Consider the following 26,654-nt stretch of genomic DNA (forward strand, 5'->3'; position numbering starts at 1 on the left):
TGGTATATAGTAATGTATAGGTTCTTGAATTGTAGAACTCATGGGAATCCTGGCTAATAAAGCTGTCTTCCTTGTGTCATTATTGGAACTTGTGTTCCATATCCACCTTCCATTTAAAGTTGCAGACTAGAAAGTTTATTATTTCCACCTTCATGTAGAGAGCTATCAGAGTTTCTGAGCATCTTAGAATGAACTGATAAGTATTTAAGTGTTTGTTGTGGGGTTGTTTTGGTTTGGTTTTTATTACCTCCCATAGTCACAGGCTGCCCCACCTTCCCCTCTGTCAAAGATGGTACCAACCAGGGTAAACACTAAAACCTGTCCTCTGGTCTGGCCAGCAAGCCCTGCTGTGCTTGACATATGTCAAGTCCTTTTCACCTGGCAGTACACAGCATCCAGGGAAGAGACTAAAACAGAGGTATTCATTCCTGGGTTTATTGTTCCTCACAACTTTAGAAACCCTAATCAGTTCACTGCCTTTTATATCTCTGGTGGATACAAATTCATTCAGATACATACAGCAGTGCTTGCAAATATTTTCTGTTACTTTGGTTCCTCTTATCCTTGCTGACTATAACTATACATCCGGGTTGTGCTTTTAAGGACTTATAACTTCTAACACCAACATCTTTCAAAATGGGTTTAGGTATGCAGGCTATTAAATCCATGTCAAGGAACCCATGAAAAAAAACCGCCTGCTTTTGGGAGCGATGAATCCTTCCTGTCTCCCACTGAGTAGTGCAGAGTGAGTAGTAGTTTTATAAGCTCTGGAAAGATCTGGAAACTGAGGGATATTTATTCAGATACTTACAATGTTTTCTATCCAAAAGCATGTCCAACATCTTAGAATCGATTTGATTTTCTATCATTTTAAGGTTTATTTTTCTCTGAATCAGAAATTTGTAGTAATGAATTTAGGGAAGGATTTGATTTTGTAGTACATCTTTATTTAAAATAACTTCTCTTTCAGCTTTCTGTTTCTGCTAGTTTTGCACAGTTTCACCACAGCGCAAGTCAATGTATCAAATGTTAATTATTTTGCTCCCCATGTTAAAAAACCTGCCTGAAGAATAAAAGCAACCCAAAGTTAGCAAAAAATTGCACTTCAGCCATCAAAACATGCAAATTCAACATCTTTATTTGCAGATTTTTCAGCCATAGTACTGTTGTTCCAGATGATTGTAGAAACTTCTGAAAACAATCTAAGTGGAGAGATGCATTTGGGAATTCCAAGTCATTGATTCATCCCGTTCAGTCAGTGCTGCTCTGGCAGAATCATGGGCTCCGTGGGTGGGTTCTTGCAGCAACTGTAACTCAGCAGTGACACTGCTTTAGCAGGGAGTCTGTGGGGATGGCTCCACGGGTGGAAAAGCAGCACATGGGCCATTCCTGCTGCCATCGTCAGCAGCATTCTCTGATCTCTGAGGGATAAACAAGAGTATTTGTAAGAATGACCATTTTTGCACTTAAAAGCAATAAGTAGATTGGATGGATAATAAAGAAGACTAGTGACTTCCAGAATATCTGGTAAGTATATTTCAAGGCCCTGTAAGCCTGGTCTCTGTGTAGATATGTGTGCTCCACGGAGATTTCAGTATGGTGATTGAGCTGTTTGAGTCTTGGCTCCTGTTTGAATTCATTTACAGTGACAAGAATGTGCAAGATGTTACTTCCAAGATGTTCTGAAGTGGCATTTTTGCACTATTCTCTTTCTGATACAAAACAACTCTTTTTTGGAGAAGCACACAATAACTTACACATTTAAATTATTCACAAGAACATCTGTAGAGAAATGTTCCCAATCCCACCTTTCCCTGTTGGAAAAGCGAAGGAGGTGTTTGGTCTGTGTAATTCAGCTGTGCAGCAGAGCTTGTTGAGTTACAATCTGCTTTCATCAACTCCTGCTTGTAGCTTTGGATTCTGCATCTGTTTTACTCAGTCTTACATTTTGGTGCTTGAAAGCATTGATCATAAGCCTTTATTTTTGGAAGGACTCATTTAACCTGCAGGCTGTAACTGTAAAGCAGGCCTATTGCTTTCTTGTTCATAAAAAGCACAAAGTACTGAATGTTTTATGGGTCTTTTCCCTGACAAAACAAACCCGTGCAGCAGTGCACAGATCTGCTCACTGATAGTCCTGAAATAGCATTATGATAAAATTAAGATTGCTGGCAGTACTTTAAATACTGTGCCTATTTCCTGGGCTACTCTTGTTTTAGAAGGCTGTTTTCTTTTCCCTGTACTGTTCTTGAATGCCTGCTGGGGGAAAAAAAATAAAATCTCATGCTAATGCTTTATGTCAGTGAGCTGCAACTCTGTAGTAATCAGAGCTTCATGGAACTGCACATTCAGCAAAGTTGAACAGTGCTGAGAACATGTCCTGAGAGTGCCCAGCTTAGCCTGAGCTTTGCAACTGAAAGGCACAAATCATCTTACCTAATCTTTCATGGGAACTTCCAGCCTGCAAAGCCAATAAAATAAGCACACTGCTGCTCTCTACTACTCCATGAAAAGGCGTTCTTTTATCTTTAGATATCGCTAAAGTATACCTATATAATTTGTATAGATGCCTCTATCGGAAGTGTGAACAATGTAGTAAAGAGAGTTATGCAATTATTCTGAATTATTCTGTGCAGTGAATAACACATGGTCAGTACCTTTATGAATGAAAAGAACAGGCAAGCCACTCTGTGCAGAGCAGAAAAGGAGACATGATGAGGGAAGAGTGTGTGTTCATTAATGTTTATAATGCAATGTGTGCAGTATCTGTAAGACATCGATTTGGTTTCCGGGTTTTTTTGTTACTTGTCCCTGAGTGTTTCTGTGTCAAGTCAAATACCAATATAAATAAAAACTTCATTTATTGTGAATAATGCTGATAAGGAAAGACTAGATTCTATTTAACTATGGAGTTGCTGATGCTGGCTCTCTACATGCACTAAGAATTGACAATATCTCTGTGCCTTCCTTTATACTGACCCTTCTTAAACTCCCCAGTGGGGCTGGATGCCCCTTGACAAGGATCTAGTACTCTCTTGGACCTGATCAGGAAGCCATTCAAGAAGAAAAGGAGTGCTTCATTTCAGGACTTTTCAGAACTATGATAGTTTGGGGATAGAAGAGGATTCAAGATGAGTAAACTCCAGCCTGTTATCTGCCAAACCAGAGTCTTATTACCAAACAAGCCAGGAAAACAGTGGCAAGCACTTCCAAGGACACTGAGATAAATGCAGTGTGATGTATGGAAGTACACTTGGAAATTTTCTTGGTTTTCAGAGCTGCAAGATAAGAGACCTCTTGTTCAAGCCTACTGGCATTTATCAAGCATAGCAAGAAGTCAGTATGCAAAGCTTTTATATGACTTTCAGTAAAAGAGAGCCAGTGTCACACTAGAGAAGAAGGTCCTAAACAAGCCCAGGTAGCAGAAACTTTAGATCAGTAACAGGCACTCTCTCTCTCCCTCTGTCTGTCTGGTTCTCTCTCCCTTTCCATCTCCCGCTTTTTGTTCCCTGCCACCCTTCCTTTTCCCTCAGAAAAGGGAGGAAAAGTGGTAAGAGGAATGCTACAAGCCTTCACTGAATGAACAAATACCATAAGAGTTAATGTATTAATGAAAACTGGTAAGTGTAAGGTCCAAAGAGAGCGCACCCATGAGCTCCTAAAAGGAAGGGAACGCAAGCAGGAAAGCCATCTAAGAGGAATTCTCATGACTTCCAGCCAAAGAATACTCCAAATATCTCGAGCACTGCAATTCTGTAAGTGTAACTTGTTGTGGTATAGCTTTGATGAAATATGATAAATATTCCCTCTTAAAAGACAGGCTAAGGAGGTTGACACATACTGCACATTCCAGCAGGATTATTACGGAACAGGTCTTGGAACAGAGATAATGCCCCAGATTTCAGTCTGCCACATGAGAGCAGCATAGATGTGATTCCTACAGCTAAATTACCAGAGGATTTCTAAATGTTTTTAAAGGTGTGTATAATATGTTGCACATGTACTTTAATCCATATATATGAGGTCTGTATTTATGCTTTGTGCTTTACAAACAGAAAAAAAAAAATCTGTCCGCCTTAGCAAGCCCTCAGTCTCAACAGCAGGGCAGGATTGGAAGCTCAGATCAATGATTTCCAGCATTTACTTTGTGCTTCCACACCTTCAGTGGCCACATCTCACATTAGATCCAGGAGGGTACAAGACCTTTTGTGGTGAATCTGGATTCCTTATAATCTGTTCAGATAAAATTACAAGAGTCAGCATGGAAGTAGGTATATGGTCAAGTCTTCCTATGTAGCACCCATTACAGAGTTTCATTATTTACTTATTTTCAGAACTTCTGCTTTACTCTAGAACTGCATTCTATGTTTAATGAACTTCCTTCGCATGCTAGACAAGTCAGAAAAGCAGTCTTGTGATGGGTATGTCAGCAACACTGAGTGAGAGAATGAATAGAAACATTTCTTTGAACTCACTTCTTTTTCTCTTTTGCTAAGAGAAACAGCTAAACTAATTAATTATAAAGTCTTCCATTGAGAATAAATTAATTTACTGCAAAATATACATTCGTTCATCATAAAGTTCAGTTTTCCTATCACTCTCAGTTGTTTTAACAAACCTCTGTTGATTGGACTTGATCTTTTTTAAGTATTTTGCAGTTAAACCTGTGTGGTGAAGCAGCTGGGAGCTTGTGCTGCTGCTCTGTTGGCCACCAGTGACAATGCGTCTCCAGCTGTTTTTGTGGTGGTTCATGGGGGGCTCTCTGTGGCTCTTGCACAGCCCTGTGGCAGACTGGTAGTAAAGCTTAAGCTCAGCGTATTCATTTATATAGAGAATGGCATTAGGGGTTAAGCTTAGGTGTGCTCTGAGCTCTGTTTATGTGCCTGTTACTGGTGTACAGAATCACCACCTAGGTTGTTACCACAGTCTTTACAGAAGGAACTGATAAAGCCTGGAGCTGCGACGTTTAAATGTCCTATCCTCTGTGAAAGACAACTTGATTATCTTGAACAGAAAGATAGAAGATTGTCTATATAAATTTTCATACTGACTTGCAAAATCTACGACTTCAAGGTGAAATGATGGAATTGTAACCCACTCTTCTAAGTGCCAGTCTGAGAAGAAGATTGGAAATGCAAGTTTAAGGGGTAAATTATGCACATGTCTCATGGCATCTAATGAAACTGAGCATTTATTCAGAAACATTTGCATTCATCCAGCTACTACCACACTTAGCAGAGCAAATACTTGCATGAAAATGTAAAACTAAGTACACTAGGGAGAAAATTCCTAAATTCTTTTTCAGCAGTTATACAGCTGAAGATTACTGAAGCTAAATAAGATTTAGAGATTTCCTCCCCTTCCCAGTAATTCTTAGAAGAATTATTAGCCTCAGAATCTCTCTAGCAAGAGTATTTGCTGCTTGCTGGCATTTCTGTTTTAATTACTGGGGGAAACATAATGCATTTGACAAAGCTGAAAGCTACAGTGCCTCAGACTGTTTCAGCAACTTACTGTGCATTTAATTCATCTTAACCCATGTATTGGTCAGCAAGACCTGCATTTAGGACAGTGGAGTTCTAGTCAAATGTCCCATGATTTCAGAGCACCTACAAGCTGTTTGGCTGGGGACTAACACTCACTTCCCAAACTTTAATCAGCAGGTAAACAGATGGGACAATCCATGTGAGTGCATTGAACTCTTCACATGAACACAGCACAGAGCACAGATCTTATTGCAGAAGATGCTGTTTTATGCCTTTTTTAACTCATGATCCTGTGCATACCTAGATACAGCATGGACTTTAAACAGCTTTCTGTGTATGGCATAGTTTTGTGGAAATTTGGGGGCTCTTCATGGCTGTAAAATGAAACACATGTGTTAAACATTTACAGAATCAAGAGTTAAGCAAATGCCTTTGTGTTAAAAGCTGGATATGAGCAGGCCAGGTAGGAGAAGAATTCAGGCCCTCATTCCCCGGAGGAGGGGGGGTGTCGTGGCTGGTGCTGGTGTGTCTGCCCTGAACCATCAGCACTTTTTTCTTTGTTACAGCTCCTCTTTGATGTCAGTTGTGCTTAAGCAGAACATACAGTTTGTGTCTGTCTTTTCCTGTATAAAGCCTCTTCAAACACAAAAAAAAGGGGGTTGAGGGAAGGAGAACTGTGAAACATATACAATTGCCACTGTTGCTATGTGAAATTTAAAAGCTTCCCATGAGAGAGGAGTAGTACTTATGGCACTTGACGGTATTACAAAAACACTTATCAGTAAGTGAAACCTTGTCAAAAATAACTCATTTCCCTTGCACTTCTCACAGGATGGAACAGCCTTTCTTACATTAGCAGTAGATTACAGAAAAACTGTGTCAATTCTCCTCTGTTCTGCTTTAAAAATACTCTTTCCAATTCCAGTCACTTGACATAACTAGAGGAATGCTGTAGATGAGTTCAGAGATGAACATGGGCAGTAAAGAAGGCAATTATTTTACTTAGTTATACATCTATGTCAGACAGAACAGAATTGCAGAGGTAACATTACAATGTTGAAAGAAACAATCAATTTTATTTTACAATCCTGTCCATCTGAAAGCACTTATTCCCTGCATAAGTAGCAGTATATATTTTACAGGAACTTGGTGTTTTCAATAGATTGTAGATTGGGAAGGAGGGGGTGGATTGTACAAAGGAGGGAGTAAGGGGAACATGTTTTTTACTGCTGCTGCACTCTGTGGCTTCCTTAGGTCCCAAGTAAGGTCATAATAAATGTGCTGAGGATGATAGCCTTTACTTCAGACTAGGTAGATAATGCCATTGCACATTTTATTTTGTGCAGAGATTATTGCATTTCAATAAATGTAGCTTGTCTTATAGGAATCAGATTGGGAACTAAGCCATTTCTCACTGCTGCTGTTCATGGGTTATAGTGTTAATTGATTGTATTTAAGGCTGTTGAGGTGCTGTTTGGATTAGCTCTCCTACACCCAGAATGCCTGGGTAATTCTTCACTCATATGAAGAGGATTTGTGATTATTTTGTTATCAAAATGTTTCTTCATTGGGGTTACTTCTTGGCTTTTATGGATGAACTCAGATTTTATTGGAGCTCTAGAGGCTACAGGCAGTGCTTTTTCAGCCCATAGTGCAGTAAGGTGGGTGACAGCCCTGCCTTCTCTGTGCCACAGCCACCTACCAGCAGCTCCATCTTGCAGTGAGGCCTTGGGCTCAGAAGGGGAAAAGACTCAAGTGTTACTCCAGAGCAAAAACCGTCATCACTTTTGGTGAGAATGTTGTTCTGCCTTGGGTGTTTTGTCACTGACTTCAGTGCATTGTTTAAGCTCATCAGATCATTTAATGTAAGCCCTTCATTTGTGCTCAGGTGGGGTGTACCTACCCTAAGCAGTAACTGCTACCTCCGAGCAAAACCAAAGTATAACCAGAGCTGGAGACGCTTGGAATTTAGTTCCCCTGGTCAGCCTTGCACAGTGTCCATAGCCCAAGACTCTAAGATAGTCTTCTCTTCCAGTATTTTGTCTTTGAGGTTTCCAGATAGTCCATATAGTTGCAGATTTGATAGTGGTGTCAGGTGATAATGTTGTACGAGAATCTATTGGGACACGCACTTAAAAAAGTTATTACATTTTTATATAATTAAGAGACCCGTAGTTCAGGGGTTGTTTCTGTGTTTTCGTATGTTCTACTGCTTCACGAGTTCTTTGTGGACAGAGCATTGCAGTGAATGGTCATGAATTTTGCAGCTATAAAGCAGTATTATTGGGAAGTCTATGAATAACTAACCCTGCTCCACTTTCACGTGAACAAGCTTGTCATGAGCCGTCCAGCCTTCCATCTTTGTCCGTTCCTGAGTCTCACCTCACTTGTTTTTTGTTATAAGCACGTGTTTGTCTCGTCATTTCTCATCTGTTCTGACATCCATAGCTGTGACATTTGTGTTAATGCTCATCACAAGTTTCACTAGTTCAGTCATGTTTCATTCTGTGAAATCCTACTCATTGGTTCAAGCTGTAACTGAGCTATGAAAAAACCACAGGATTCTTAGAGCTGCACTTTGTCTCAGTTATGACAATAGCTTTGGCTTCTAAGTAGCATTTGATTCCTCTCAGATGACAAAATGTGGGTCCCAAGGGGATTTTGACACTGGTTTTTTTGGTTTCGCCCCCCTCCCTTTCTTCAAATTTTTTTTAATTGTGTCACACTGTAATTATTGCTCACTCCTTTGTGACTTTTGCATTTATAGTTCACTGGGACATTTCAAATCTGGATTTGGTCTGATAGTGACTGTGAGGAATATAGTGACTATATTCTTTGGGTGTTTTGCACGTAGTCTGGCTCAGTTCCTACTCGTGTACAATTTTATATATAGTCTAACAGAAAAACCCCTAAAGCATTGCACCTTACAGTGCATTTTGGTATTTCAAAGTTCAGCTCCCACATTTGCTATCCCTGAATTTTACTTCTAATATATGAATGCACTAGTATCTACATGATATGGCTTGAAAACTTTACAGAATACTACATAAACAATGCAGAAGAAGGAACTGAGAGGAAAAAATATTTCCTTCATAGTAGTTGAATTAATTTGCTTTTATTAAGGGCGTAGTTTCAAGACCAGTAAGTATCTGGAAAGAAATGATATGTTGTCTTTGTGCTGATTTCATTGACAGAGAAACATTTGAGAAGGATTAGAATATGCATCAGCTCAGAAGCGTAACGTGGTTTATCTTTTTGTTAAGAAATGCTGTTATCTGCATTCAATAAGTGAGCTATCAAACATGCCAAACAAAACTTAGCACTTGGGAAGAGTTGTGTTTACTGTCCATTATTCGTACATAAATATAACTGATTACCCAGGTATTAGATTTGCAGTAGTTGAAATAAAACCATAACAATTTGTTACTTTACAAAAATAACCAAGTTGTTTGCTATCAGTGAAGTAAGCATATTTTGGAGGTGGGAGCAATAAGGGCGTGGTTTGACGGTGAAGGATGCAAATAAAGCTTTTTTTGGCATGGACTATGCCTCTATATTGTATATGAAAATATTGTTTAAATCAATACAACCAAATTCATTTCTTCCCCCTTGCTTACTCCCTGCAAGTGTGTGGCTCCTGAGTACTGTTGGAAACCAAGGGAATTTTTTTCTGAGACAGTCACAGCGAGGGCAGCACAGAGATGCATATCTTTATCCCTTTCCTTCACAGTGAATTTATATCAAGCCCTGTCACAAAACAAACTCCAAGTGCTGTGAGCCTTCCCATAGTATAAGTGCAGGCATCCATGAAAACTCTCTTTTGTCTAGTGGCCTTTTCTCTGAGAATGTAATTTTTTTCACTCATGTGTGTTATTCCTTTGAACTCTGAATGAGCACTTTGGCTGAACTTGACAGAATTATACATTTGGAATTAAATGCCAGCAATTTCTTCCTCTTACCATGCAGAATTCTGTCACAGGCTTTTCAGACAGTAAGCACAGCAGACAGTGGGCTGTTTGCCCTTAACAACAGAAGTGCACGTTTATTAGGTTTTTAGCCAATGTGGTTAAGGTTTATTTTACATACGTTGTGTGTAAGTTGCTTTGCTTTTACATGACAGTTCCCCAACCTACCCTTGGAACATGCTAGTTAATTCCTATTATATTCTATAACTATTATGTTCTTATCATTATATTTTTTTAGAGAGAAAATTGTGTTATCCAAACTACTATTCAGAACATTCTCATTAGTGTATCATCCTGACGAGCTTTAGTGTTGCTTAAAACACCCATTCTGAAATGTGTGGTTTTAAAAGTTTTCAAAACTTGTTCTTCATTTGCGATGGCAAGTGAGGAAAATGTTATTATTTCTTCTAGAGAGGGTCTTTGATCTCAGTCACCTTAAACTGAACATTTTAACAGCTACAGTTTTGTTCCTTTTGAGTAGATTCTCATGGCTTGGCTATCTCTGATGAGTCTTGGTTACCTCTGAACTGAGGTGCCAGAGCAGTTATGGTGTTGCCGAAGGGAAATGCTGACAGGAATGTCTATCAAATTTGTGTTAATGGAAGAGTCAGCAAAACTTGCATTTGATTTTTAAAAATGCTGTAATTTCTTAGGTGTGCATTTCTGTCATTGCAATTTGAACAAAATACATGGGTGTGATATTTCTGATATTAAGATGTGTCCTGCCTTCTTGCACAACGGCTGGCCAGCCAAGGAGAGCCCACTCAGGAGCAGAGAGGAATTAACTCCTACTTAAATTCCATAGCTATAGAGAACCTGGTCAAAGAAACACACCACACTCCATGTCTGCATTCCATTTCCAGAAGGGAGTTAAGTGCCCAAATCAATTTTTTTTTCTTTTTTTTTTTTGGTATAGATTTTCTGGCTGATATCTATTTGATAATATTTCTAGCAGTTTGTCCAATAGGTCAACCTTTCCCAGCTCACAGAATACTCTATATTCTAGATAGAAGAGGCACTCATAAAGGCCTCTATATATGAAATCTGCTTTTCATTGGAAAAAGAAACATTTGTGAACTTCATTGTATGTCCTCCATTTCTATACTCAGTTTTCAAGAATGGTGGGCTGGGGCTTTGGGACAGTGCCTTTGCTAGAATAGGGTATGAGAGAACTTCTGCAACAGCTGGAACTTAAGCTTGATGTGATTTCAGAGGTCATAACTAGCAACATGAGTTTGAAAGCACAGAAAAAGAAATTCATGCATCTGTGGAGTACTCCTGTGATATGCCCTGAATCAGAGTCTGTTGAATACACTGATAAAGTCTGTCATTTAACTTGAGTGAACTTCGGATGAAGGTTTCAAGGAAAAAATTCCCTAAACGAAGGAATGCTCTGTATTTCCATTATTAATGGCTTGCTGTACCCCCCGATGGGCTTAGTTGCTTGTTTTCTTTGATTTTGTACTCTCTTACTGGTGTCTTGCTTTCTTCAAAAACCTACTCTTTCCTCAGACAGAAATGAAGGCAAAAGTTGTTCGGCGTTGTAGTTTTCCAGCAGAAGGTCTAATTCTTCCATACCCTGTTGCTGTTTCTCATGAAGTCAGCAGGAGCTTTGTCTCATTAGGGAAATCAGGGTCTGGTTCTAAATTAAAGCTGTTTCAGCTGCATGCTTCGGCATTTAGGGCAGGACAGAAGTTGAAGTGATGGCTATGAAATATTTCCTTGCCAGCCATAAGCAGGGATGTGTCCAGTGCACTGAGATTCAGTGTTCAGATACAGGAGCAGTGAAGTGAACTCAGTCTGGCAGGCTCTGTGTCAGCACAGCACAGTGCCAGGTACTCAGGCTGCCTTTGGCTCTAGAGAGCAGGATCCTCAGGTGTGATTCCATGTCACCCTTACCTGTTGCACTGTGACAATTATATTGGCACCTGGCTCAGCAAGCCAAGGTAAACCCTTCGAAGTTAGAGCAGGGCGAAGAGCTACCTGCAACACACAGGGTCCTTTGCTATCAGTGGTTTTAAAGTTTGAGAAGATGCAAAAAGAAGCTCTTTTCAGCAAAGGAATTAATTATATTGACAAAAGCAGCAGGGTATAAAAATGCATGTGATATGTAAAGTTACAAAATTAATGGCTTATTTACAACTTCAGCTGTTTTAGTGCAGCGTTTTGCCCAACTTCAAATTGTTCTAAAAAGGATTAGATATAATTAATGCTGTATGACCTCCTTTTTTCTTCTTTTCAAAGAATGTAGAGCTGTACATCTAATGAGGACTCTTGAAAGGACTATTATGTCCAATTGTCTCAATTATGCAAATAGCATTGATATTTTAGCAGAAGGGAGGGGATACTTCAAATTAAAAGTTTCAGCTCCTGCTTTAGCCTTTCTGCAGTGCCGGCATTTTTACAGCAAGTACGTCCACTGTTTGAAGAGGGGAAAGGAGGTTTCACAAATTGGAGATTTGGGTGCTATCAAAGTAGATTTGTTGTGCCTTGTTCCACCACGAGATGAAAATACCCTCTGGGCAGGGAGATGGGTCATGAGACTTCTAAAGGATTACCTTCAAAGGGAGTCATGAGATTGGTTTGAACAAAGAAGCTGCTCACATGCTTATCATATGAGATTCTCTTCTTAAAGTGGTGGAAACCCATCTCCTTGGGAATTCTCATGAACTTCAGAGAGACTGGAAGTCCTAACAGTAAGATGAATGAGAAGTCTGAACAATAAACAGAAAGATGGGACAGGAGCGCAGAATTAAATGCAGTTTATTTACTCTAGATGTAACTCATCCTTCCAAACTCTGAAACACTTCCAGGGACAAGCAGGTAGGACATGATTTAAATGATTTTTCATTTCATTCCTGATTGTCTTCTGCTTTGCTGCCTTTTGTACCAGCGATATGTACAACTGAAACGTGCACTGAAGAGCCGTGTGGTGACCTACGATTGACTGGAGAAAGATAGTTAGTTGAAATGACAGTGTTCTGGTTAGACTAATTCCTAGATTTCTCATTTATTTTGAATAATATGAAACCTGAAGTACTAATTGCAAGAAGACGAAATGAGTTTTCAGGTCCAGAAATGTGTCTCAAAATGCTTCAAAACAGAGAGTTGCTGGGGTAGGACAGTAATAAGATGTTGAAATGCTGGCAAACAGAGATCACGTATCTTACATATTTCAGTGTTTTGAATGTGAATTTAGAGTTCCTTCTGCAGGAACAGGGATGGAGTTCTGGGGTTTTCTTTGTTTTGTAGGTTGGGGCTTTTCTTTTTTGGGGGGTTTCAGTTTTAAAAATTAGCCAATAACACTTTCTGGAGTTCACTTTTGACAACAAGCTTCTTTCTCTGTGTGTTTGTTTCCAGTTGAGTTTATCAAGGTCTGATGGTAGATCAGGTATTATGGAAGTCTAAGATCAGAAAAGGGCACCATTTATGGTGGTTTTCCTTACCTCAGTGAGAGTTGGCAGCACAGGGGGATTTCCAGTGGAAAACTGTTGATAAACATCAGCAGCCCCCTCACATTTGGATCAGCCATGCTCCTGTTTTAGATTGAAGTAATGCATTTCTGCCAGCAAGCACACTGGGCTTGAGGTGAGAAGTGTACAAACTCCTTCACCAAGACCCAAACAATGTGTGATCTCGTACAATCCTCAAGTCATTGAGGAGACAAGGAAACTCAGTTTTGGCCCTTGTTACCCCCTTGCTCTTCAAATCACAACCCCAAAGAATGGTGCTCCCATCCACTCTTGAGTCATTCCTGCCCCTTCTGCTGTGGGTCTGGAGGAGGCACGCACCAGAAGCTCCCAGGGTACATATCCGTGTGTTCCCCCACTGAGCAGAGACATGAACACAGCTTCTGCCCTGTTCAAAGTCTCCTTTAACTCCCCAAATTCAGGCTTTAAAATGTTTCTTTCCCATTTTTGATAATACATTAAATCCAGAAAACTGAAACCTTTACCATAATTTTCCCCCACTATTACATTAATTCAGATCATAGATAGACTGCAGCTAACATTTTAAAGAGAAGCAACAATGGGTTGCACAGCATGAAAAAACGAGTCCAGGAACATCAATGGAGATACTGTTATCTGGTCCTATGGCACCTGTTAATTCTCTTTGCTCCCCACTCAGGGGTTTTAAATGCATAAGGACTGAAAAAAGGATTGACCAAATTTTCTGGAAACTGTTTTATCTATAAACTCTCTGAAATCTCCCATTGCCTTTGCCCTTTGTAATTATTTCAGTCCTGAAGTGTTCATGTTTTCAGAAATTTTCCAATGAATGTTGGCAACTGTCAGGTATACATAGTACAGTATTTTAAACATACATATTTGGACTCTGTGGGAAATAATATAATCCCTGAATTTCAATACTTTCATAAGGATTTCTGAAAGATTATAAGGAATAATTTTGTACAAACCCTGCAGCCCAAGAGTTAAAGTAGCTGGAAATTCTTTCTTGAAAATGGCAGAAAGCGGCAAGAATAAAAATGCAGTTGATTGTGGCATATTCTATTAAAGGTGTTCGGTCTTAGCTAATGTCTGGAAAATAATTGCTCTATCAAGGATAAAATTGACCACAGAAAGTTGCTAATTTTTAACAGCTCAAACCATTATCAGAATTCTACCTGGAGAATCTTGCTTTCCAGAAAACTCTGTACAGCAAACTAATGTTCATTTCTGAAGGGACAGATTGGCAAACTAGTGTATTACGTACGTATTTGCAAAAAGAGCATATTCACAGAATGCAAAAGAGAGGATTCAATATTTATGGTATCTTTTCTCAAAATATATATTTGTTCAGCATCTCCAGATTTTAAAGACTTCAGAGATATGCATATATTCTTTATATTGTGAATATAAAAATGTTACTTTGCAGTAATTTTAAAGTGTGTTTTATTAACATGACTATCAGTATGCCTTAAGTAGTGTCTTTCTGTCACCATATTTTGAAAATGTCAGTACAATAAATTCTCCAAGCCCACCTTTTCAGGGAGCTCTGCACTTCAATTAGTACTAATTACAACTGTACATTTAAAAGAAATTCTCATAGATGAATAATATTTCTCACAACATGTAGTCATTCTCTGCAGATATTTTTCATTCATGGTTTGCCCCATTTCTTAAAGAAAAGGGTCTCAAACCGTACTATTACATCATTTATGAAAAATCAGCATGTTTAGCTGACTGGTCAGAAGTTGTATAGAAGTTATCTCTGAAAGAGTAACTTGTAACTTCTTATATCAAAGAAGTGCTTATACTTTTAAACCCTTTTCCAAAGGGCACATTTTTGATCATTCATGTTCTAATAGTCATTATTCTTAATAATGTGGACTTGAATAACACAGATCTCTCTGATAGAGGTAATAGTCCAATTCAATTTTGCATCTGCTTCACTAAGTGCAGGCTGGTCTTTGTTTTTAGGCATGATGAACATCTATTGACACAATTTTCTAAACCACAAATAACCAGGAGAATTAAACATGTGGGTAGTTTTAGTTAGAACTATTCATAGGTTTAGTTTTCTAATGAGGGGAGTACCTTGTCATGTTGATTAAGATTTCATAAGTGTTGATGGATTGCACAAAGGAAGACTGACTGTTGAGGGTGTGGAATCCAAGGGCTTTTCATTAGAATAGCATTTTTCTATTTCAGGTCAGAATAGCCTGTAGTAAAGGCTCATAGTTTAGAATACTTTGAGAGAAATGTTCCACATGCAAATAACCTGGAGGCACCCTGACTTCCTTTAAAACCAGAGTCTTCACGTTAACCAAGACAGGTAACTGCTACAGTACAAAACCCATTCCTGAGCCTTGTCAGAGCTAGCTACCAGGGTCATCTTAAACCTTCAAATAAGAATTATCAACAAGGTATGTTACAGAAGAAACTAGTAATTACCAGACTACTTTGATTGGCATAATGTTGGAGACTGTTTAGTGCCTCTCTCTCCCTGCTCATCCATTGTGCTGTACCAGACCTCTTGAGAGTGGTCCCTTGCAGGCAGATGTGGCTCCAGTACCCATGGATAAATTTGCTCACCACTTCCCATCCCAGCATCTTGGTTTGTGTGTGTTGTAACTCTGCCATTCATCAAAATGTGGGAGTAAAACTGGCTATAGGCTGAGGGTTCTTTGGGGAGAGAAGTCCAAAGGCTCAGTATGGATATCTGTTTGTGTTCCCCATCTCCCAAGCATCCAGCACCAGAGGGCTAAAGGCAAGAGGAGGATTTGGCAGATTGTTAACAGAACTGGCATGGGTAACAAATGGAGATGAACACTACCATGTCTGGCCCAAAATTTGGTACAGTAAGAGACAAGGAAAAGTGTGGCAGGAATGGCTTTTGCTACCTTAAAATGTGGTAGATGTGGTGAGTAACCTCGTCATTTGTAACATCCATCACATAGGCTGGAGTATTTTTCTCCAGGCAAGATCTCTGTTATTGGGAGGACAGTCATTCTGGGTAGCAGTAATCATCTGAAAGGTTAATTAGCTGGGCGCTTGGAAAAATTGTTCCTTCAAAGTGAAGAGAATGATGGATAGTGTAATTGGGATGTTGCGTTTAAAGGGAGCGCAAAATAGAAATCTTTCTAATGTCAATATTCAGATAACAGGGATTCTGCAAATATAACTATTTAATTTTTCTCCTAGCAGTTTATTATTATTTGTGAGAGCAAGTGAATGTGGTTACCTCCATGGCATTGTGCACACATCATGCACGTGCTCTCGAGATGAATTTCATTCCACATCCAGATTCCTTCTTTCTCTCACTATCTCATCAAAGTAAACATCCCTCTTCTCAAATCTGGCATAAATATCCCATTTTAATTCTGTAGAGCATTCTAATTAAATAATTGGGCAACAAGTTGAGATTTGATTTCCCTGCTAATACCACCTGTAGCATCCTACAAACCATGGGAGGATTACCATGAAGAGTTGGTCAGATGGTATTAACAGAGCTACAGCTGAATGTTTCCAAAAATGGCAATAATCAATCCCCATCTTAACAAGATGTTGGTGAAAGTAATTTGTATTAGTCCACAGATGTGAACTCTGCTGCCCAGCCAACTCCAATTTTATATTATTTTGTGCTTGATTTAGCCTGAACAGCTTTGTCAAACCCTGTATTATGCATGACATGCATTTGCTTGGTCCCCTGCCTGCTCCCCCGGTGCATTTGTGTGCCAGGCACTGTCTGCTATGTCCGCCCCTGTCCCTGGCTCCGTGCCCCGGGCCCTGCTGTTCCCATTCCCGGTGTGCTGAGCAGCTGTGCCTGCCCCAGGCCCAGCCTGGCTGTGGAGCCTGTGCCCCAGGGGCAGCACGCTGTGACAGCACAGGGCCGGGGCCTCGTCCCACCCTGTGACCGAGCCGGGCCATCCAGCCAGGACACGAGTCCTGTCCCGGGAGCATCGCCGGGGATCGGGGCTGCTCACGGGGCTGACTGCTGGGCTGGGGGCTGGCTGAGTGCAGGCTCTGGATATGCACAGTGACACGGCTGTCTCTCATCCCTGCCCCCCTCTCACTCCCCATGTTCTTTCACTCCTTTTGGTGGTTTTTTTGTCATTAATGCTTCTCCACAATCACTACTGTGCTATCCTGCAGAGTTATTTGTCAACTGAAAGTCACAGCTTCTGGTGACACAGTGTCATGTAAGAGTTTATAGCATGAGATTTCCAGTGGCTTTCCTCTCTTGTGTCAATTCCTACCTTGGATTTCCACCCAGATACATTTGTTGGTCCATACCCACCCCTTGCTCTTGCATAAAGCTGCAGCGAGACAGGGCTGCAGGCTTTGTTTTGGTACAGCCTGAAATTTGGCCCAGTACTTGTTCACTGAATGGTAGGTTATATATGAAATGAAATACATAAAATGTCATGCTAATTTAGTGGCAAACTGGAATTGTCTGTGTGTGGTGGTGAGAGAAAATTCTCTTCAGTTGCTGCCTGGCTGCAGCCCTGTATATGCAGTTTCTCAGCAAATAGTGTCATTCATTTGCCATAGTCAAAGGATAACTGGTCTTAGTAGAACTAATTCTTGTGTTTATTAGTGCCTATATTAGCAAGGGGACTAGTGCTTTAGGATCTTAATTTTTTTATCCCATGCTTTACAAACCAGCAATACTGATTTCCATTCCTTTCTGCAGGATGAGACCTTTTTAAAGCTAAAGACAGCAAGGAAATCCATAATGCAGATTAATATAAATCCAGTATTAATTTACACTTTTTCTTGGCAACATATTCATTTCCAGGTTGAAGTATAAGAATTAACAGTGATGTGGTTTTGTGTGTTTTTACCAAAATTTATGAGACCTGTTGTTGGTTTACATAAAGGAGAAAAAATAAACCACTGAACATCTGAATTATTTTTTTTCAAAACTAGATTCTAACTAATACATTCAGGATTTGCAATAAAAAGCAAGTTTGAACTTCCCCACTATCAAAAAGTTGGGATCTCCTTTTTCTACTTTTCTTAGCGGTGAATGGAAAACTCCCACTGGCTGTTCGTCTGAAAACTGTAGCTGATCTGTCATAGCCCTTTAACAGTTTATCCATTCCAAGGCTGTTAAAAAGTGCTTATTTTTTTCCAAACTCACCACAGACAGTATGTGTACTTATATTTTTCCTTAAGAAATCAAGTACATTTCAGTGCAGAGAAGTGTACAGAACGTGTACAGAGTAAGTAAAGAAAGTGCCCGTTTTCTGACAGTAAATGTTTCTGCTCAAGTATTTACACTGGATTATAATGAAGCTTTGGTTAAGCAGATTAAATAGACAAAAGCAGTGAAACTTCAAAGGCTGACCAAATGTGCTGAGGTTTTTATTTCCCCAGTCTGTAATGCCTGCTTTTGCCTTCCTCTCATTAGCACAGAAAAATAAGCCAGTAGAGCACAATGTGTTATCCCTCTGTAGTGCCTGCAGTGCCTGATTTCTAACGGGGTTTTAGGGTGAGTATGGAAGGTCTTTTTCAATGTAGCAGTAGATAATGGATCTTCTGTGAGAGGGGTTTTAAGAACAACTGAACAGCTGAGAGATCAGCTATATTGTAGACCTCATTTTAGATTCCAAGAAGCAACCAAACACAGATATTAAGTCTGTGACTTAATCCAATGGTTAATTAACTGTTTTTACATGAAGCACTCAAAATAGCAAAGGAAAGTCTGTGTTTTGTGCTGTGAGGAATAAGGTAAAGCAGTATTTAATGGCACGTGTAAAAATTTTTTGGATATTTCTAGATTGCATTTTCCAGTGTTCCCTATAGAACAGTTAAATGTGCAGCATCTGTTATCATTTTTATTTTGAAGAGTATTTCCTGTACTATGGGATTGATTTGGACTTTTGTGTCACTTAGTCAAGAAGTTATCACCGAAGTCAAAAGTTTTAATAGAGGGGAAAATGGATATATTTAAAATATGTAAAATAATGACAAAACCTAAATTAATTAAAAATTTAAATATACAATTTTAAAAGTACAGAAATTATGTAAGCTCTGTAACAGTTTCCTGTTAAGCTCATTTTATAATGTTAAAGATGATAAACTAGTATGGTGTATATGAGCAGAAGTAACAACATTGGACACAGTTGTAAAACAGCAGTGAATTTGTACACTGTATGGCTTTTGATTAATTTGGAAAAATTACTGTAATTCCAATAAAATAGACTATTTTTGGCTCTCTGAATATTTTGAACAGCCTGTAAATTAGCAAAATCTGGTTCTGAACAGGTAAATGGCATTTGTTTGATGGAATCACCCACCTCCATGTACCACAGAGCCTCATGGATCTCCCTGTCTGGGGTGTTTTCTCTGCTTTTCTAGAACTGGACTCTGATGCTATAGGACAAAAGCATTTTCTAAGCTCCATTTTGAATAATACTATTGCTAAAACGTGTCACCTTGTAAAAGCCTTGCCAGAAAGTTTATGAAAAGAACCTTTCTAGTTTGAATTGAAGATGGACCCTGTGGAGTCAAGAGAGGAGAGCTGACCAAATCACACAGGCTTCAGATATTAATTTAATTCTCTCTTCCTTCATATTTCATAATCAATCTCTTTAAGCTAAATGCCTGAAATGCATGCCTTGTCATTCTGGAAGCAAGTAAAATTGTAGCTACTTGAAGTTTTGTGTAACAAGTCCTTTCCTCTTCCTCTCTCCGTGGTGCTCTGAGCTCTGAACAGCTCCTTCTGGAATGAAATGAAGTGGTTCTGCCTGGGTACATCAGTCAGTTAAAGTGGAGAGCAGAGGTGCAGGACCTGTCAGAGCACTGCCTGTCAGGGGGACTGGCTCAGAGGCACCTGCAAGAGGCAAGTGTTTGTGGACCTGCACAGATCGTGGACAGCTTTTTCGTGAAGTAGAAGCTTCATTTGGCAACTTATTTGCAATTACTTGAAGTGAGGGAACTGCAAGTAGTCCCCTATTATTTTAGACATAATGGAGAAAATGAAGAAGCCAGACAGGAACTAACAAGTCAACAAACAAAGAAACTTCAGAGACAGCTCTTGCCTCACATAAAAAAAGACAACTACAACATGTTCATCATGCCATGCACTGAGCAGCACTGAGGGGGCCAGGCTGGTCTCAAAGCTATTGCCTGGCTGATGGACATCTATAGTTAACTTTCTTAAGTCCAAAATCAGCAAGCTTTTGGTATGTTCTCTAGGAAAGCCCCCCACTTTTTTTTTAGATTTTTTTCTTTTTTTTTGAAGGCACCCTGAAAGTTCTTGTGTCATTTTTAGCTTCTGTGTCTGCAAAAATTTAATTTCACTTCCAGAGAGGAAACTAAAGCAAAACAAACATTTGCTTGCTACTTGAAAAGACATGAATTCCTAGTTCAAACTCAGAAGAGGCAACTTTTGTCAGCAAGGCAAAGGTATCGGTGTCATGAAACCATGAGTGGGTTTTAACATTTTTTTGTTTCTTTAAAATTAAAAGTCTGTTTTGAGTTGACTTTATTAAATTCCCCACGAAATGTTGGTTTATTACTGCAGTGGTGATGATACTTTGCCTTCTTAATGGTTGCAGGGACAGAGAAGGTCTGGGGTTTGCAAGTAAGGAACTGAGTGAAGCTCTGGCCTGCAGCACTTGCTGCACTCACTCCCTTCAGTGCTCCCAAACCCCACTGCACTTCCAAAGCAGAGGTAAATGCCTTGTGCACATCTGATTTTGTTCCAGTTTGCACATTGCTGCTTTTAAAATGGCTGTGAACTTGGTCTGGTTTCTGGTTTGCAAGCAGTATAAAAGGCCAACACAATTTGGAGGTTGTTTTCTTTCTCCTGTTTCACAGATACCTGAAGAGTTTGTGCTTTTTCTGTTAAGTGTTCTTTCAAACTAAAGAATGGCTCCTTCCAAGATACATCCCTGTCTGAGTAAGATGCACTGGGAATGACTGGAACTGGATTTACAACGGGAAAAAGTTACTTGAGAATGTTAATTATGCAGAGAAAATTTCTGGGAAGCAATTTCTACACAAGAAGGATGATTCTAAAGTGTTATTTGGAGTAAATATCTATTTATGTCACAATTTATGCTGATATTTGGTACTACTTTGAGTCCATTTACTGTTTACTATAGTAGGAAGCAGCAACTGAATTTTGTGGTAGACCTTGAAACTTCAAGACCAGCATCTTTGCACATGAGGGTTTTTACACACATTTGAGGTTTAAATTTTATACGTCATAGAAAATTCACATCACCTACTTGCTTCATGAGTATCTGGTGTTTAAAAGTGATGTAATTAATTTAGTGGCTGGAAACAGAAGGGGAATGTTACCATATCTGCCACACAGAAATATTTCAGTACTTTTATTTCTCTATTTTTTCTCTCTTTTTAGGGTCAAAAGGCTTGGATAGAGAAGACCTTTTCTAAAAGAGAATGCATCTATGTAATTGCCAACAACAAAGACACTAGCAGGTAACATTTGAAATGTTTGCATTGGCCAATAGAAAAGGTTAATTCTGAAGGAACTGGACTTTATTTGGATTTAGATGTGTGAAACTGAGACCCAGTTTCCTCACTGCCCTTAAAGGGAGGTGAGAGAGGAACAAAAGCCAAGTCATGCTTGCACTGAAATCTGTGCAGAGCCCTGGGCTGTGTCATACACAGAGGGTGAGGCTGGACAGCAAGAGAGGCAGAGAATTGTTAGTTCCTAGCTTTGCAAGCCTGAGTCCTGAATTCTGAAGGCAAGGGTGCAATAATGTGGTGCCATTCTTAACAGCTGGTATGACATTACCACCAACAGTAATATACAGGGGACTCGAATCCTTAGTCCAAATGTTACTATTACTGCATGGCTTGGCTACACTGTGGTCCATCTTGTCTGGATAACTTAACATGGGAGCTGATAACTTAACATGGGAGATGATAACTTAACATGGGAGATGATAACTTAACATGGGAGCCACGTGTGAGCTGTCACCTCTGAGGAAGAAACAAGCGGTCAGTGTTCCTGTTTGCATTCCTCCTCCTTGCCTGTCCTTAAGCCTAGAACAGCTTTCCAGTGCATAACACAAGTGAAGTGAAGTGAAATTTTTTATCTCTGCTTGTTAAAAACACCTGAGGACTGGTAATTCTGGCATATGTGTGTATGTGAGAGGTGTTTCTATGATTCATGTGGAGCAAGGCATGGTCAGAGGAAAATCTAATTTCCGATTTACTGTTTTCTTTTATATTGGAGATACCGTAATCAAAGTCCCTTCACATTTTAACTTACAGGTGCTGCTGTGGCCAGCTCATTACCCAGCATATTCCACCTCCTCCAAGTATAACAGCTAATAAAAATGGAGAAGAAACGAAGCAAGTGGAAGCTCAGCCAGAGAAATGGTCTGTCAGTAAACACACCCAAACATACCCAACTGATGCCTATGGAAACCTTGAATTCCAGGGAGGAGGACATTCCAATAAGGCCATGGTAAGGAGCCCAGGCTACTCTAAGGTATTCATCTGGTATGTTAGCTCAACAGACTGCTGAGTTTTCTTAGCAGTAGAAGTAACAGCAAGTCAAACTTCCATGAAACTTTTGTTTTGCTTCTCTTCTGAACTAATCCAAATTTAGACTTGTTTCTTTGCTCATTTATTTTCTTATCTCTCTACTGAGACTGCCACTCAAGATAACCCACCTCAAAAACTTGTCCAAAATGTGTGGGAGAGGTAGGTGGGTTTTGTTAGTGGTGGTCTGTTTGTTTTCAAAAGCAGAAATAAGCACAAGCTTATTCTGTAGATTTCTTTGATAGAGTAGTAGTTTGAACAGAAATCAGTGGTGGAACTAAACTGAGAAGAAGGCAGGTCATTGCTTCAGAGACAGAACCATGTATATCAACAGTGAGTGGGATAAAATGTAACATGAGCCTCGTGTCTTGTGAAGGTCGTTGATTCTGTGTGGCTGTCAAACCAGAGGTTATAGGAACAGTACAAAACACCTTCCAGACATTTTAAATAGGTGGCTTCCAATAATGCAGATTTGTAATAGGAGTTTAGGATCATTTGATAGCAGTCAGTTTTGCAGGTGAAGAGAGGCAAGTAAGTTGATGAAGTGAATAGTAAATTGTGAAAGTTTTCAACCATCTTTTCTAATCATCATCAGCAGAGAAATGTAATAATGTGTTGCTTGAAAATTATAAAACTTTCTTCAAGATGAAAGGCATCATATAACCATTGTTTGCTCAGTCAGTAGAAATTTCCAGAGCAGGCGGAGTGATAATATTACACATTACTCTCTGCAGTACATCCGTGTGTCATACGACACTAAACCAGATTCTCTTCTGCATCTCATGGTGAAAGACTGGCAACTGGAACTGCCCAAACTCTTAATCTCTGTCCATGGAGGCCTCCAGAACTTTGAAATGCAACCTAAATTAAAGCAAGTATTTGGAAAAGGTCTGATAAAGGCTGCCATGACCACAGGGGCTTGGATTTTCACTGGTGGTGTTAGTACAGGTAAGCAATTCCCATCACTTTTAGTTTACTTAAGAATTCAGTGATGTTCATTCACTAATCTTTCCCACAGGCAGAAGATTTAAGTCTACATGAACAAGTCATTGCCCACTAGACCAAAAAAGGAGCATTGTAATCATTTGTATTAATCTCCTACTCAGCCTAGACCATAAGATTTTCCTGGGTCAGTATTGGTTTGCATTACTGGTGTTTCCCCTGAAAAGAAATTTCAGCCTTGGTTTCAGTAGCAAGGAATCTACCAGTAGTTATAATATACTTTTTTTAGTGCTTGATTATCCTTGTAGTTAATAAGTCTCCTACTCTGAATCTGCCAAGCTTTAGCTTCTTATGGTTTGTTTTTGTACAAAGATCTTTCTGTTACTAAAAGTGTATTTCCTTATGTTGTGGTTTGTGTCCACTAAATAACACACTTGGAGACAGACAAGGGTACAGATTACACTGTGGCAAGTTCAGTCACTGGGTAAGTCTTTCAAAGACGTCACTGAATTCAGCACAAGGATGTGAAAAGGTAATAGGATTTACACACAACCATAACAATATAAAAACATGGGTTTGTCTGCATTGCGTGTTCTATCATAGAGATACCAGGTTAGTAGTGAAAGCAACTCAGAAAAACAGGCAGCTCCATGAGAGACAAGGAGAAAATTCTGTTGTTTAGTGATCTCTCAAAAGTGCCAAGAGTGAATTCAATCAATCGCACCCACAGGTGTCATTCGTCACGTGGGAGATGCCTTGAAAGATCATTCCTCCAAATCCAGAGGACGAATATGTGCCATAGGAATTGCACCATGGGGCATTGTAGAAAACAAGGAAGATCTAATAGGAAAAGATGTAAGTCTTTAAGGAAAGAGCTGTTTAACGAAATACACTGTTAATATTTTTGAAGTATTACTTGTTTCTAAAACAGGCTTAAGAGCTAAAATGGAACAATTTCTTGAAAAAAAGTTGTTGTCCAAGTGTATTTCTCAGGTTGTCACCTATGACCTCCATGTAAATACAGAGCTAGTGAGGTTTCATTGCTTTCAGTAGTAAAGACCTCTCTGTGGTGACACTCTTATGTCCTAACTCCAGGGTGACATATGGAGACTTCTGTGTCATAAGTCATGTAAGAGCCTTTATGTGTGCAAGGCTGGCATTTATTATGGATGGGTACTCTGGAGGGGCACATGAATTACTAGGAACTCCAAATGAGAATGTATTTTCTAATGCAGTAAGAGGATTAAGTGACAACACAGTGTGTGAACAAGGAGACTCGTTAATGAGCTTAGGGGAACACGCAGGGGAGTGCACAGATGTGACTGTCATCCCCCAAAGAAGAGAGTGCTGTGAAGAGTTCAGATTAGGACTGCAAAAGCAAGCTGTTTCTAATTCTCCTCTGGTTTTGATTCTAAAGGTTTGGTTGATTTGTTTCCTCATAAGACATGTGCTTCTGTTGGGTGGGGTGGGGGATTTTCCCATTGGGTTCTTCGTTCTAACCCAGGCGCGTCTCTGCCTTCGACACGCAGGTAACACGTGTTTACCAAACCATGTCAAACCCTCTGAGTAAGCTCTCTGTGCTCAACAGTTCCCACACCCACTTCATCCTGGCAGACAACGGTACTTTAGGTAAATATGGAGCTGAAGTAAAGTTACGGCGTCAGCTGGAGAAACACATTTCCCTCCAGAAAATAAACACACGTAAGTACAGTGGGACAAGCTGTAAACATAACTTCTGAAAGGAAGGGCTTGAAATACTTTGAGGTATGGAAATGAAAGGCTTCTTCCAGCTCTTTCTAGAAAAATTAGATCAGGACTGTGTGAGTGAATCAGAACATGTGGTGAGAGAGCTCACATCCAACAGCACAGGAAAGCCATGAAAGGAGAATTGGATAAAGGGATGGAGAAAAGTTGACAAAAAATGAGGAGGAGCTTCAAAGCAGTAAAAATCTAAGGAAAGGAAAATGCACAGAATTTGTGCACTTCTGGTTAGAATTCATAAGCTTCAGTAAACACACAGGATGAACTGATTTTGTGCAGTTCCTGTTTACAGGAATCCTGTGCAGCTCAGTGATTGCTGGTTCCAAATGTTCATGCTAGCATTTTATTTTCTCTTTTAGATGGATTGATTTGTTTCACTTGAAATATCACACTCAAAATTCTTGGATCTCCCAGATAAACTCAGCTGGGATTTCAATTTTTAATTAAGCAATTATCAAGATGATCTCTCATCAGTGCTTTCATATTTAGTTTTATATTTTCATATTTGTATTTATTTGTATAATTATATATTTGTATTTATACTTAATATTTGCATATTTAGTTTTGTGTATTTTTTAAATATCTTCCAGTTATTATGGCCTCTCTAAAATAACTTCCTAGAACTCCTTTTGCCATTATCTTAAAAAAATGCTTTTAAAAGACATTTTTAATTTTTTGTAGAAAAAAAAGGTTTTTTTAAATAGATGACATAAAAAAATGGTAACTGTGTTTTTCCAGCAACTTTAAAAAAACCCCCACAACTACCTAATAAAGAATGGCCAAAAAAAAAGTTTATGGTCTTTGAATCCACACTTCAATTAAGAGCTACTGGAGAATTGACATCAGTTCTACCCATTGCCTTTCTGACTTCTTACACATGCCACTGTAAACCATGTAGGCCTGTGTAAATAAGAGAAAACAGACATCCAGAATGACAACTGCATTGAACTCTACAGAGCTTTCTAATAGGGCTTAAGTGCTCTTATAACTAGAGCAGAAGAATCAAGTGGAGTGCCAGGTAGAGCCACAAGGTGCAGTTAGAGATGAGCCCCGAGTCCCAGACGTCCTGGGAAGTGTGTAAGGAAGGCTTTGTGCCTACAGGAAGCTCGAGAACCTGAGTGGACCCAGTCCCTGCCCTGGGCCCTGGGTGTGGGTCAGGGTCAGGTGCTACTGCCCACAGGCTGCAAACACCAGCCTGGGTTCTGCTGCTGGGCTCTGTCTGCTGCAGGAGTGCTGGCAGAGTGTAAGGTTGGAAAAGGGAACTCTGGCTTGGAAGATGAGGAATTCAGGGCCCAGGGCAAGATGCTGAGTGTCATTTCTTTTAATACCACTGGGGCTGGGGATGTTGGTTCAGATCTAGGTGGTGTTTGATGACCTTTGTCATGAGTTGGGAATATGCACAGAAATCTGTTCTGCAAAGGGCTGCAGTACCCCTACAGTAACAACATGCAGGGAGTTGTTTTGTTTCTTTTTAATCACTTCAAGCACAGGCACCTCTTCTGGAAATCTCAGGAGGAATCACTAAAGAT

General features: G+C 39.6%; 1 protein-coding gene across 1 annotated transcript in view; it reads left to right on the plus strand.

The window, feature by feature from the left end:
• Positions 1-26,654, plus strand: part of TRPM1 (transient receptor potential cation channel subfamily M member 1) — a 94,461-nt gene that overhangs the window by 34,286 nt on the left and 33,521 nt on the right. The window contains exons 6-10 of the mRNA XM_027657835.1: positions 21,269-21,348; positions 22,150-22,345; positions 23,157-23,370; positions 24,095-24,219; positions 24,894-25,065. Coding sequence (XP_027513636.1) covers positions 21,269-21,348; positions 22,150-22,345; positions 23,157-23,370; positions 24,095-24,219; positions 24,894-25,065 — 787 coding nt within the window. The remainder of the gene's footprint in view (positions 1-21,268; positions 21,349-22,149; positions 22,346-23,156; positions 23,371-24,094; positions 24,220-24,893; positions 25,066-26,654) is intronic.

The sequence above is a fragment of the Corapipo altera genome, unplaced genomic scaffold (genome assembly GCF_003945725.1).
Source record: "Corapipo altera isolate COAL_440 unplaced genomic scaffold, ASM394572v1 308, whole genome shotgun sequence".
Lineage (NCBI taxonomy): Eukaryota > Metazoa > Chordata > Aves > Passeriformes > Pipridae > Corapipo > Corapipo altera.